This window comes from Opisthorchis viverrini (assembly GCF_000715545.1).
Source record: "Opisthorchis viverrini unplaced genomic scaffold opera_v5_59, whole genome shotgun sequence".
Lineage (NCBI taxonomy): Eukaryota > Metazoa > Platyhelminthes > Trematoda > Opisthorchiida > Opisthorchiidae > Opisthorchis > Opisthorchis viverrini.
This window is the reverse complement of record NW_008751715.1, coordinates 1,582,663-1,596,972: the sequence shown is the minus strand read 5'-3', so window position 1 is coordinate 1,596,972 and position 14,310 is coordinate 1,582,663. Positions and strand designations below refer to the sequence as shown.

Here is a 14,310-nt window from a genome sequence, read left to right as displayed (position 1 = left end):
CTGTGCAGATATTTTACGGTCACTGACCGATTTACTCGGCTCCAAAGAATAATCTGTTACTTTGCCCCCCGCCGCAATTGCCGCTATCGAAATAGCCAAGCAAGCTATTGCTCAGACCACAAAGTTACCCTTCCTCGATACTCACGAAAGCACAAACCTGATTTTGCCAACTGATGTTTCGAACGCTGCCGTCGGTGCCGTGCTTCATCAAGTTGTTAACAACACATCTCAACCACTAGCGTTTTTCTCGCAGAAGATGCAAGCTGCCCAAACGCGTTACAGTACTTCTGGTAGTGAATTACTCGCAATTTACCTTGCTATTAGCCATTTCCGGCACTTGTTTGAGGGTAGTTCGTTTACCTTTCAAATCAACCATAAGCCGCTCACCTATGCCTTCAGCACCAAGCCTGATCGATATTCACCACGCGAGATGCGTTATCTCGACTATATCTCACAGTTCACTACCGACATTCGGTACACTTCAGTTCGGACAGTGTCGTCGCACTATCCCGTCCTGACATCAACGCCCTTCACGTTTCCACGCAGTTGGACCTAGCCAAGCTGGCGAACCTTCAAAACAATGATCCCATTTTTTTGCCCATTCTATCCTCCCCTTCATTTCAAGTCTCTTCAATTCCGTTATTCCTCCAATCCAGAACCATTTTTTGTGATATGTCTACCGGATCAGCTCGCCCAATTGTCCCCGAAGCTTTTCGATGCGTTGTTTTCGACCACTTCCATGGATTTTCTCATTTAGGAATCAGAGCAACCAGGAAGTTGATTAGTGCACGCTTTGTATGGCCCTTCATGAATAAAGACCTGACATCCTGGACCAAACAGTGCATTGCCTGTCAACGCAGTAAAGTACCTGGGTACACGAACTCACCTATTGGTTCATTTGCCGTTCTTGATGCTCGATTCACACACGTTCATCTCGACATTTTTGGTCCTCTTTCCCCATCAAACGGTTTCACTCATATACTTACCATGATCGATCGTTTTACCCGTTGGCCAGTAGCTGTACCCATTTCGGATACTTCAGCTGAAACGTTTGCTTTTTCATTTTTGCAACACTGGGTGAGTAATTTTGGTATACCTTCCACCGTTACTACCGATCGCGGTTCACGATTTCAGTGTAATCTCTTCCGGGAGTTTTCTACACTATTCGGTTTCCATCACATATCGACTACCGCGTATCACCCCTGTTCTAACGGTTTGGTTGAGCGTTTCCATCGATACCTCAAAGCTGCATAGACTGCCCAAATGAACCCATCTTCATGGTCCTCTTCTTTACCCCTCATTTTGCTTGCTATTCGCTCCACTATTGAGGAGGATCTTCACTGTTCCCCAGCCGAACTAGGATACGCTACAACTCTACGTCTACCCGGTGAACTAGTTTCCCCTTCTGGCGCACAGCCCGAATCATCCGTTACATTCGTCTCCCGTCTGAAACAACACATGTCCGAACTTCGTGCGACACCGACCAGACGATCAACGCCAACAGAACACATCTCAACCGAACTCTCTTCTACTCCATTTGTATTTGTCCGACATGGCGCAACAAGGAAACCCCTCCAACCCTGTTATGATAGCGCCTTCAAGGTTATCGAACGTCACTCCAAATACTTTGTTTCAGAGAGAAGAGGAAAGCGTGATACGTATCCACTGATCGCCTGAAACCTGCCTACATTGAAGCACCCACGACCATATCCAGCAAACCTGCTATCCCAACAGCACCCACACATACCCAAGATATCCCTCCCACCAAATTCACTCCTTCCACTAGTTGTTCCGGACGTCGTGTCCGTTTCCCTCAGCACTCAGCTGATTACGAAACTTGAAGTGACCAACTTTGTGATTCGTTACTTTAGTTACTCGAGCGTTTTCCATTTTCACGGTCAACGCTCTAGTGGGGGAGTAGGTGGCGTTTGTACCTTTATTTTACTTCTATTATAACACTACGTGGTTCCTCAATTGTATAATCGTTTTTTGTTTCAATACGAAAAACTACAAAAAAAGCGCACTTGTACAATTTCACAAAATACAAGCGTGGTCACGTGCTTCGACTCTCGTTTCTGATTTCGCTCGCGCTTGCAGCGGTCATTCGCGAGTCTCATGTACTAACTCTGGTACCGAAACGTTTCAGACATCTTCGGAATCTATTATATGTGGGAACTGTTCAGAAGAAGACCTCTGGACCAACATAATTGGATTATTGCTTATTCGCTGACCTGGGCCAACGACGAACTATTTTAAAGGGAACAATTGTTGGTGAGTCTGTCCCATCTGATCTTTTTATTTTTGTATACCCAACCCAGCGTAATTATTTTCATCTCTTTGCCACACTCCTGGTAAACTAACTTATTAGGTAGCCAGACTGCTACAGTACACCCATTCTTAGCGCAAAATAGCGTTGGTGCTTCGATTACTGGATGAGCGCACAAATATCACAGACTTATCCTTCATGTATTCATTTAAGGTCTTCTCACACCCACAAATTTCTCTACGAAAGCCACTTCCGAAGCCATAGCAGACGACGTTCAAGCCGAATGTGCGCCAATAATTTTCAAATGTCATCGATTAACACAAATCGCAAAAAAATAACGGCAGATGAGGGGGGTTTTCAGTCCACGCATATATGCAAAGAAGTGCAACATTTTGACGTTAAAGTTTTTATTTCCTCCGCAGGCGTTTTGCAGAAAAATACATTGTGCGTCTAGCCACCGGCCTCCTCAGACGGGATGCAGCTCGAAAATTCGAACAACGCGCTGATTCCACTGTGTAGAATGAGCCACGGAGTATCACTTCTTCCCATGCTGTTCTCAAACGAACGAGAAATATGAATCTTGCTTTTTACAAGGAGAAGCCTCAAGGACGTTTCAGGTGAAAATGCAGTCCGGTTTCGATGCGAACTTTCCTCCCGTTTTGTTAGACTACCCTAATTATTCAGTTTGAAAAGGCTTCTTGGCGGTCTCGGGGACTATGTTGGTACTGGCGTTTTTCCTTCAAACCTTAAAGGCGGTTCTCGCTTCCTTCAGAGTGGGACAGGATGCCCCACAGTGAGGATCCGTTGTTAAAAGCCAAAATTCTGGTACCAGTCGAAAATAATGTACTGTCTGTCGGCACTAACTGCCATGAGTCATCGGTCAATGGGGCAGTTTCCACGCCGTCTGGTGAACCTCCAACAGATGCTGGGATTGATGTGCCAGAAGGCATAACAGGTATGTGTATAGTGGCTTCTCACGTGGTTTGTAGCTCTTGGCAGCATAGATATCCCTACGGAAACAGATGGTGATTCCAAGACAGCTTCCGGTTTCATGCTAATAAGTGTCCGACACCTGTCAAAAGCTGGACGTGAGGATCTTCGCAATCGGTCGGTATCTTTGCCACTGAAATGCAGGAGGTCCGGCTCAGAGCCCCTGCACTACAATATGTTTGAACCTTCGCATGAAGACAGCAGCCCGACCTCTTCTCAGAGTCACGCGGGCGAGGATGAGTACTCCAATGATGGCTTTTACGGCTCTGGGTCAATTGAGGCGGAAGAATTCGAAGATGATGAGCTGGATGAGGACGAAGCAGCTCACAGTGTTACTTTGGTTGTTGGTGCTTCTGGGAAAAACTTGAAATCATCCCTGCTGAAGTCAGCGACGCATCCTGATGCCTCTTTTTTCTCAAATTCCATACGCGAGGTCAGTTTCGTTTGAAGCTTTGTGGGTCTGGGAGTTTTCCCCATAACACATAGTCTCGTAGTTCCCTTGTCTCGCCCTAGGTCGTTAATGTTTTCTGACGGTGATGCTGTGCCATCTAGAATGACTTGTACGAATGCAGATTTCCAACCGAGTCAGGATTACGCATTCAAGAATGAATAAGGAAAACTCATTTTGTGCGGGACTAGTTTGTCAGTTCCAACTCAAGCTTACGTCCAAGTCACTACTACCTTAAGTCGGGATTACTTTAGTCATATAGAGGTGTCGTCCTCAACTATCATGGGGGCGAGATGGCCCAAGTGGTTAGAGCGCGAATTTACTGACCGGAAGGTTCGTGGTTCGAATCCGACCTCCGCCATTCGACTTCCCCTGTCTAGGCTTGGGCAACCTGGCAGTATCCTAGCCCTCTTGCTTCCTTCGGGTGGCATGGCAGCTAGGCACCGGAAGGGTGCTGAACGCTTTTATCATGGGTCTGTTGTATTTGTGCTTGGACAATGAATAATGATCGGCTGAGACGATAGACTTTTGTTCTGCTTAACAAACTTGTGCGTGACGTATGCACACTCATAAGTCATGCAGTTCAATTGAACATATTTTTCAGTGTTAGATTTGTCTTGAACACGAGACTGGTCGATGGTCCCTGTGTTTTGGTGGACGTCTGGTATCATCATCATCATCATCATCATCATCATCATCATCATCATCATCATCATCATCGACAGCATGATATCAGTGTTCAACACTGATGCTTCACTGCCGTCTGGTAACAAAATGTGAGCTTCCACGCTGAAGGTTGGCGCTTGAAATGAAAAGATCGAGTCCTTACGCATCTGAATGGATCGATCACCACTATATATGGGAGTACATAATTTACCTCCGAACCGTCCAATTCGGTCTTTCCTGTCACCAGTTAGAACTACGATGTCAGTGATTTTTGCCTGTCGCAGAAGGTTGGAATGATTGCGACGGAGTTTGTCTTTGGCGGCCTCCATGCTGTTGTTCACCGGCTATAGGCAGAGCCGGAGAAAAAGATCGTTTCCGTCCGCTTTTGATCGTTTCGCTTGTCCTTGTTAGTCGCATGTTACACAGTCTACGGTTCACAGGAATCCAGTCTAGTAAAGTCCCCTCAAATTTCGAGATCGTGGCGATTTCCTTGCGATGAATACCACGAGACACAGTCTAATGATCGCTAAATACTCGAAGAATAGAGCGTGATCGGGATAAGTTTATCTGAACCGTTCGGAGGTCCACCGCCGTGACAGAGCTTACGGCACCCTTTGTCTAGACGCTACAGACCACTATTTTCGGCACGGGATGCACAGGTCAGGGAGAAGGGTGTTGACCGTATTTCTACATTATTCCAAATCCTTCAGCAGCGTCACATGAACCGCTTACCAACAATCTCGGTTTCCTTCTCTTTAGAGCCAGTTTGCGTGCGTAGTACAGCGTTACTAACAAATCCCATGCTGTGGTGGCTCTTAAACTCCAACGCGATAACAGCATTTACTCAACTAAACAACTTAACCACAACATGGTCTACAGGTTTCAGTAATTTGTAGACGGGGACGCCAGATGGCACTCCGGCGGGTGCTATTGTGGAGGTTGACGCCTGGGAGCATTCATTTGTCTGTACACAGCAGAAGTGTTCACCGTCGTCCACTTGTTAAACGGACCTACCACCTCTGACGCGCCAACTTGAACATTCTTATATGGGTCGGATAATACACCTAACCTCTACGACCTGAGTGGGCCCCTTGAGCTTGTGATAGAACTTGATTCTCAGCAGTTACAGCTGGAGCAAGGGAATGGACGGATTATTGGGGATCAGTCCTAAAAACCACACACTAATGGGTCAGCGGTTGGCGGGAACTGTTGATGAACTATCTAATATGATCGGAAAACGATTGCATCCGGTGCCCTCCTGTAACCCTATGCACACTCACCGTGCATCAAATCTCCATGTTTAACTCCCGGCTATCTCGGGTCACGTCCTCCTTCCGTAGCCAAGTGTGCCATACCATTGAGTCACTTATTCAGGGAAGGGTCCCTAGAAAATCACAGCTGCTGCCTGGCGGGTAAGATTGTTGTTTGAAAGTCTATGTTCAAGGTATCGGGTTCTGAATTCTCCCACTGCCTTCTGGATCAGATTTCTGCGCCGAAGACTCATGATGTGGAGCACCTGTAATGCCTTCCTGCCTGGATAGTACTTACCAGACTGATAGATCCGCCCTATTTTCATCTTAAGTAACGCTCCACAAATCGCAACACTTGAATACCTCACATTTCAACACTTAGCTCTCACCCTAAGTGCAAAAGTGCTTCGTTTATGTCAAATCATCTGTTCCACATAACAGCATTAAGTGTCTACACTCTTCGTCTGGCTCATCATCAGCATTGACAGCATCTTCACGAAGAGACTGGAAATGACCACAGTTTTATAGCTTCTGCATAACCATAACCCTTTGAACCATACCGGAGTTTGTGCGTGTGATATGAGGTTGGTCAGTGGGTGTAGTCCTAACATTCCTCTGGTCCTCTAGATTGGGAGTTCGTACATCAGTGGCAGCTTACCTCGCAGTCTGTTCATGTTACGCCCCAAGAGTCGTTAGCACTGACCATCTAACCAGCCTTTTCGTGACTGTTTAAGAACTTAGTTATTTTTGTTGCCTGGGCTATTGGGTGGTCTTAGACTGGAATCGAGGTGTCCGGACAACGGCTGCTGCTGTCCTCCAACCACAAACTCCGAAACAGCGTAAGCCGCTTGGCCATCTAGTATCCTCCGCTTGCGGGCGAACCTCCAACGCCGGTAGAGAGCAATCCTCTAATTAAAAACGTCGAAATATTTGGTTTGACACTTTCGACAATTTAACTAGCCACCTGCAGTTGCCTAGCCGGATTCCCTACCTGCAACATAGTCCTAGACATAGAACTTGGAATCCCCAAGAGCGAATAGATAGAGGAAGCGAGAAACGTTAAGGATATTCGAGAACTATTCTAGTGTGCATGCACAGTGCCCAAAAAGACCCTGGATAGCGAGAAACGTGATATTCGAGAACTATTCTAGTGTGCATGCACAGTGCCCAAAAAGACCCTGGATAGTGAAGCAGTCGACGAAGAAGAGCAAGCAACAGGGATATGCTGGCCTCCATGTAGCAAGACTTTGTGTCGCTTTACCCCGTGAAGTGGGGACTTGAGAACAGCAACCAGGATTTCGACCGGGAAGGGGCTGTTTTAACAACATCTTCACAGCAAAATGCGTATACATGCAGTACAACCTTGGTGTTCCTTCATCTTAAGGTTGCTTTCGATTCTCGTCAGTTTAGTTCTCAACATACTTGCGCAACAGGGTATGCCCCAGATACTCGCGAATACCAGGACCGGACGGTCTGTATCCAGCCCTCTTCAAAGAAGGCGGAGAATTCCTGGTGACCTAATTAACAAAGTTCCTCGGTGCTATATGGAACGAAGAGAAGGTGCTTATAGAATGGAGGATGTCGCAGTTATCCCTATCTTCAAAAAAGGTACGTGGACGCTTTGTGAAAACCACGGTGGCATCAGCCTGGCAACTGTAACATCGAAGGTGCTGTCTGATCTTCGAAGGTTCACTGAATACAGGGGAAACAGATCCGTGAAAACCAAGCCGCGTTCCCTACTGTAGGAGGATGCATCGATCAAATCTTCACTCTCCGGTAGATTCTGGACGCTGCTTCCAGCAACCAATGATGGTTGTGTTTCTTGATCTGAAAGCTGCCTTTGACCCCATGGACTGTCAGGCACTATGGAGCAAGAGTGTCCCCCATAAATTCTTGACCCTTCCTAAGGCACTATACGCCAAAACCCTTGGCCGTGTGAAAGTCTGCGGGATGCCTCTGAGTTCACCACACCAAGTGGTGTCAGACAGGGCTGTCCTTTTTTGCCTCTATTCAACTTCGTCATTGATATGATCATGGAAGACTCGCTATCAGCCTCTTATGCCTGTGGGGTCGAAGTGTTCCCGGGGTGTCCGCTCACAGATATCGCGTACGCAGACGACACAACTCTTCTTGGGTCTGACTACGTGGTAATGTAAACAATATCAAATAATCTAAACAATTCCACCCCACGGTTTGGCATGCGCTTCACACCTGCAAAGTGTAAAATGCTACTGCAAGACTGGATGGGCCCGGACCTTGAACCCATGCTTGCGGATGTGCCGATTGAGGTAGTAGACAATTTTTTTTACCTGGGCAGCTGCATCAGTTCCGGTAGTCTCGCGAAAGGTGATATTTCCATCCGGGTTGGGAAAGCCAGAGCAGCTTTTATGAACCTGCGTCACCTGTGGCGTAGGCGTGACAGCTTAAACGTCTGGGATCGAATTTACAATAATGCAGTACGCTGCGCGCCGAGGACGTCAAAAGATTTTCAGTGTTTGACCATCGATGTCTTCTGAACGTTGCCCGAGTTTTGTGGTAACACCCGATCAGCCATTCTGAAGTACGTCGTACGGTATTCGGGAGAAATAACTCATCCTCGATAGATGAGCTGATCATGCTGCATAGATTGTTCTGTCTTGGCCACGTGCTGCGTACGCCAGTCGGTCGGCTTCCTCGAAGGGTTCTTTTCGCGCAACTCTGTGGAGGGTAGAGACGAGCCAGAGGCGGTCAAACAATGACTTGCCAGTGAAGTATGAAAGCCGCTACCAGCAAACTCAGCTGCGCTGGTCATTGCCGTCTTCCTGGATAGGGACCCTGAGACGGACCACATCAGTGGTTAGAGACATTGTCAGACATGACCCAGTTGCACCCTCAGTGGCGCTCTCGTATCCAAGCATAGCTCCCTTCCCAATCCTCTACTTGACTGTCCACCTACGGTTCTGTATTCACCCACCTCATTTATCAGCTCTCGCCTTCAATGCGCAGCTACCTCCCCTACCTCCCCAAGTCATCAGTGAACGAAACTGTAGCAGCTACAACCACTGTACAAGTACGCGGCTCTTACAGCTAATCATGATGATGATGAAAGTTAAGGTTGTGAAAATTGCGTTGGAAAGATTTAATATGATGAACAACGCCAGAAAGATGAAATCGTTGGTGATTTACATGGCAGGGAAACATTAGATGACCACAGTTTCAGTCGAGGAACCCATCACTCTAAGTCCAAAAGGCACCGCGACGTATTTGGGCGTCCGCTTTGCTTTCAAGGGATAGGAGTGTACAACCACCGACAGAAGTTGCTGAAACTGCTCGATTTTGCGTCGAAGCTGCATCAGNTTCTGCTTAACAAACTTGTGCGTGACGTATGCACACTCATAAGTCATGCAGTTCAATTGAACATATTTTTCAGTGTTAGATTTGTCTTGAACACGAGACTGGTCGATGGTCCCTGTGTTTTGGTGGACGTCTGGTATCATCATCATCATCATCATCATCATCATCATCGACAGCATGATATCAGTGTTCAACACTGATGCTTCACTGCCGTCTGGTAACAAAATGTGAGCTTCCACGCTGAAGGTTGGCGCTTGAAATGAAAAGATCGAGTCCTTACGCATCTGAATGGATCGATCACCACTATATATGGGAGTACATAATTTACCTCCGAACCGTCCAATTCGGTCTTTCCTGTCACCAGTTAGAACTACGATGTCAGTGATTTTTGCCTGTCGCAGAAGGTTGGAATGATTGCGACGGAGTTTGTCTTTGGCGGCCTCCATGCTGTTGTTCACCGGCTATAGGCAGAGCCGGAGAAAAAGATCGTTTCCGTCCGCTTTTGATCGTTTCGCTTGTCCTTGTTAGTCGCATGTTACACAGTCTACGGTTCACAGGAATCCAGTCTAGTAAAGTCCCCTCAAATTTCGAGATCGTGGCGATTTCCTTGCGATGAATACCACGAGACACAGTCTAATGATCGCTAAATACTCGAAGAATAGAGCGTGATCGGGATAAGTTTATCTGAACCGTTCGGAGGTCCACCGCCGTGACAGAGCTTACGGCACCCTTTGTCTAGACGCTACAGACCACTATTTTCGGCACGGGATGCACAGGTCAGGGAGAAGGGTGTTGACCGTATTTCTACATTATTCCAAATCCTTCAGCAGCGTCACATGAACCGCTTACCAACAATCTCGGTTTCCTTCTCTTTAGAGCCAGTTTGCGTGCGTAGTACAGCGTTACTAACAAATCCCATGCTGTGGTGGCTCTTAAACTCCAACGCGATAACAGCATTTACTCAACTAAACAACTTAACCACAACATGGTCTACAGGTTTCAGTAATTTGTAGACGGGGACGCCAGATGGCACTCCGGCGGGTGCTATTGTGGAGGTTGACGCCTGGGAGCATTCATTTGTCTGTACACAGCAGAAGTGTTCACCGTCGTCCACTTGTTAAACGGACCTACCACCTCTGACGCGCCAACTTGAACATTCTTATATGGGTCGGATAATACACCTAACCTCTACGACCTGAGTGGGCCCCTTGAGCTTGTGATAGAACTTGATTCTCAGCAGTTACAGCTGGAGCAAGGGAATGGACGGATTATTGGGGATCAGTCCTAAAAACCACACACTAATGGGTCAGCGGTTGGCGGGAACTGTTGATGAACTATCTAATATGATCGGAAAACGATTGCATCCGGTGCCCTCCTGTAACCCTATGCACACTCACCGTGCATCAAATCTCCATGTTTAACTCCCGGCTATCTCGGGTCACGTCCTCCTTCCGTAGCCAAGTGTGCCATACCATTGAGTCACTTATTCAGGGAAGGGTCCCTAGAAAATCACAGCTGCTGCCTGGCGGGTAAGATTGTTGTTTGAAAGTCTATGTTCAAGGTATCGGGTTCTGAATTCTCCCACTGCCTTCTGGATCAGATTTCTGCGCCGAAGACTCATGATGTGGAGCACCTGTAATGCCTTCCTGCCTGGATAGTACTTACCAGACTGATAGATCCGCCCTATTTTCATCTTAAGTAACGCTCCACAAATCGCAACACTTGAATACCTCACATTTCAACACTTAGCTCTCACCCTAAGTGCAAAAGTGCTTCGTTTATGTCAAATCATCTGTTCCACATAACAGCATTAAGTGTCTACACTCTTCGTCTGGCTCATCATCAGCATTGACAGCATCTTCACGAAGAGACTGGAAATGACCACAGTTTTATAGCTTCTGCATAACCATAACCCTTTGAACCATACCGGAGTTTGTGCGTGTGATATGAGGTTGGTCAGTGGGTGTAGTCCTAACATTCCTCTGGTCCTCTAGATTGGGAGTTCGTACATCAGTGGCAGCTTACCTCGCAGTCTGTTCATGTCTCCTTACGCCCCAAGAGTCGTTAGCACTGACCATCTAACCAGCCTTTTCGTGACTGTTTAAGAACTTAGTTATTTTTGTTGCCTGGGCTATTGGGTGGTCTTAGACTGGAATCGAGGTGTCCGGACAACGGCTGCTGCTGTCCTCCAACCACAAACTCCGAAACAGCGTAAGCCGCTTGGCCATCTAGTATCCTCCGCTTGCGGGCGAACCTCCAACGCCGGTAGAGAGCAATCCTCTAATTAAAAACGTCGAAATATTTGGTTTGACACTTTCGACAATTTAACTAGCCACCTGCAGTTGCCTAGCCGGATTCCCTACCTGCAACATAGTCCTAGACATAGAACTTGGAATCCCCAAGAGCGAATAGATAGAGGAAGCGAGAAACGTTAAGGATATTCGAGAACTATTCTAGTGTGCATGCACAGTGCCCAAAAAGACCCTGGATAGTGAAGCAGTCGACGAAGAAGAGCAAAACTCGTGTCGCTCTACAGAACATTATCAACAGGCCACCTGCTTATTCGGACTCTCGACCCATAACTTGGACATTGGTATATGGGGCTGATAATACACCTAACCCTTTGAGCTCGTGGTAGAACTTGATTCTCAGCCGTTGCAGCTGGGGCAAGGGAATGGACGGGTTGTTGGAGATCGGTCCTAAAAACCACACAGTGGATAGACTTCTGACTAACATTCCTCTGGTCTTCTAGATTGGAAGCTCGAACATCAGTGGCAGCTTGCCTGGTAAAGATGTTGGCTACTCTGTCGGGACCCGCGCCGGTTTCGCAAATCATTGAGTGCCTCTGCTCCGACCTGGTGGCCCTGACAAGCTCACCCATCCTCTTCAAGGACGGGAGTGAAATCCTCAGTTGGTGCTTGTCCAACTTATTTGCCCCTGCGGGCACGAAATAGACTATCCAAACCAACTGAGTTGAGTTCAAAATAGTAGTCATTTTCAAAAAGCGTGCTCGTAGTGAGTTTGACAGTCATAGAGGGATATGCTTGGCCTCCATGTAGCAAGACTTTGTGTCGCTTTACCCCGTGAAGTGGGGACTTGAGAACAGCAACCAGGATTTCGACCGGGATGGGGCTGTTTTAACAACATCTTCACAGCAAAATGCGTATACATGCAGTACAACCTTGGTGTTCCTTCATCTTAAGGTTGCTTTCGATTCTCGTCAGTTTAGTTCTCAACATACTTGCGCAACAGGGTATGCCCCAGATACTCGCGAATACCAGGACCGGACGGTCTGTATCCAGCCCTCTTCAAAGAAGGCGGAGAATTCCTGGTGACCTAATTAACAAAGTTCCTCGGTGCTATATGGAACGAAGAGAAGGTGCTTATAGAATAGAGGATGTCGCAGTTATCCCTATCTTCAAAAAAGGTACGTGGACGCTTTGTGAAAACCACGGTGGCATCAGCCTGGCAACTGTAACATCGAAGGTGCTGTCTGATCTTCGAAGGTTCACTGAATACAGGGGAAACAGATCCGTGAAAACCAAGCCGCGTTCCCTACTGTAGGAGGATGCATCGATCAAATCTTCACTCTCCGGTAGATTCTGGACGCTGCTTCCAGCAACCAATGATGGTTGTGTTTCTTGATCTGAAAGCTGCCTTTGACCCCATGGACTGTCAGGCACTATGGAGCAAGAGTGTCCCCCATAAATTCTTGACCCTTCCTAAGGCACTATACGCCAAAACCCTTGGCCGTGTGAAAGTCTGCGGGATGCCTCTGAGTTCACCACACCAAGTGGTGTCAGACAGGGCTGTCCTTTTTTGCCTCTATTCAACTTCGTCATTGATATGATCATGGAAGACTCGCTATCAGCCTCTTATGCCTGTGGGGTCGAAGTGTTCCCGGGGTGTCCGCTCACAGATATCGCGTACGCAGACGACACAACTCTTCTTGGGTCTGACTACGTGGTAATGTAAACAATATCAAATAATCTAAACAATTCCACCCCACGGTTTGGCATGCGCTTCACACCTGCAAAGTGTAAAATGCTACTGCAAGACTGGATGGGCCCGGACCTTGAACCCATGCTTGCGGATGTGCCGATTGAGGTAGTAGACAATTTTTTTTACCTGGGCAGCTGCATCAGTTCCGGTAGTCTCGCGAAAGGTGATATTTCCATCCGGGTTGGGAAAGCCAGAGCAGCTTTTATGAACCTGCGTCACCTGTGGCGTAGGCGTGACAGCTTAAACGTCTGGGATCGAATTTACAATAATGCAGTACGCTGCGCGCCGAGGACGTCAAAAGATTTTCAGTGTTTGACCATCGATGTCTTCTGAACGTTGCCCGAGTTTTGTGGTAACACCCGATCAGCCATTCTGAAGTACGTCGTACGGTATTCGGGAGAAATAACTCATCCTCGATAGATGAGCTGATCATGCTGCATAGATTGTTCTGTCTTGGCCACGTGCTGCGTACGCCAGTCGGTCGGCTTCCTCGAAGGGTTCTTTTCGCGCAACTCTGTGGAGGGTAGAGACGAGCCAGAGGCGGTCAAACAATGACTTGCCAGTGAAGTATGAAAGCCGCTACCAGCAAACTCAGCTGCGCTGGTCATTGCCGTCTTCCTGGATAGGGACCCTGAGACGGACCACATCAGTGTTTAGAGACATTGTCAGACATGACCCAGTTGCACCCTCAGTGGCGCTCTCGTATCCAAGCATAGCTCCCTTCCCAATCCTCTACTTGACTGTCCACCTACGGTTCTGTATTCACCCACCTCATTTATCAGCTCTCGCCTTCAATGCGCAGCTACCTCCCCTACCTCCCCAAGTCATCAGTGAACGAAACTGTAGCAGCTACAACCACTGTACAAGTACGCGGCTCTTACAGCTAATCATGATGATGATGAAAGTTAAGGTTGTGAAAATTGCGTTGGAAAGATTTAATATGATGAACAACGCCAGAAAGATGAAATCGTTGGTGATTTACATGGCAGGGAAACATTAGATGACCACAGTTTTCAGTCGAGGACCCATCACTCTAAGTCCAAAAGGCACCGCGACGTATTTGGGCGTCCGCTTTGCTTTCAAGGGATAGGAGTGTACAACCACCGACAGAAGTTGCTGAAACTGCTCGATTTTGCGTCGAAGCTGCATCAGGGAATGGAGATCACAACGATCTACGAACTACTGCTCGGGTCTAGGCTTAAACAACCTCAGACCTCGTTCTTCGTTTGGGGTGTATGGTAGGTGTTACAGCGGAATGTTTATTATTATTAGTGTTATTATTATTAGTGTTATTATATTATTATTATTATTATTATTATTATTATTATTATTATTATTATTATTATTATTATTAT

The 14,310-nt window shown here is 47.2% G+C and overlaps 1 protein-coding gene across 1 annotated transcript in view; it reads left to right on the top strand.

Annotated features, from left to right (window-relative positions):
* Positions 1–3,049: 3,049 nt before the first annotated feature.
* T265_03893 (hypothetical protein) overlaps positions 3,050–14,310 on the top strand; it is a gene marked incomplete at both ends in the record, with an annotated part of 30,002 nt that continues 18,741 nt past the window's right edge. The window contains 4 exons of the mRNA XM_009168485.1: positions 3,050–3,221; positions 3,256–3,689; positions 8,246–8,455; positions 13,398–13,604. Coding sequence (XP_009166749.1) covers positions 3,050–3,221; positions 3,256–3,689; positions 8,246–8,455; positions 13,398–13,604 — 1,023 coding nt within the window. The remainder of the gene's footprint in view (positions 3,222–3,255; positions 3,690–8,245; positions 8,456–13,397; positions 13,605–14,310) is intronic.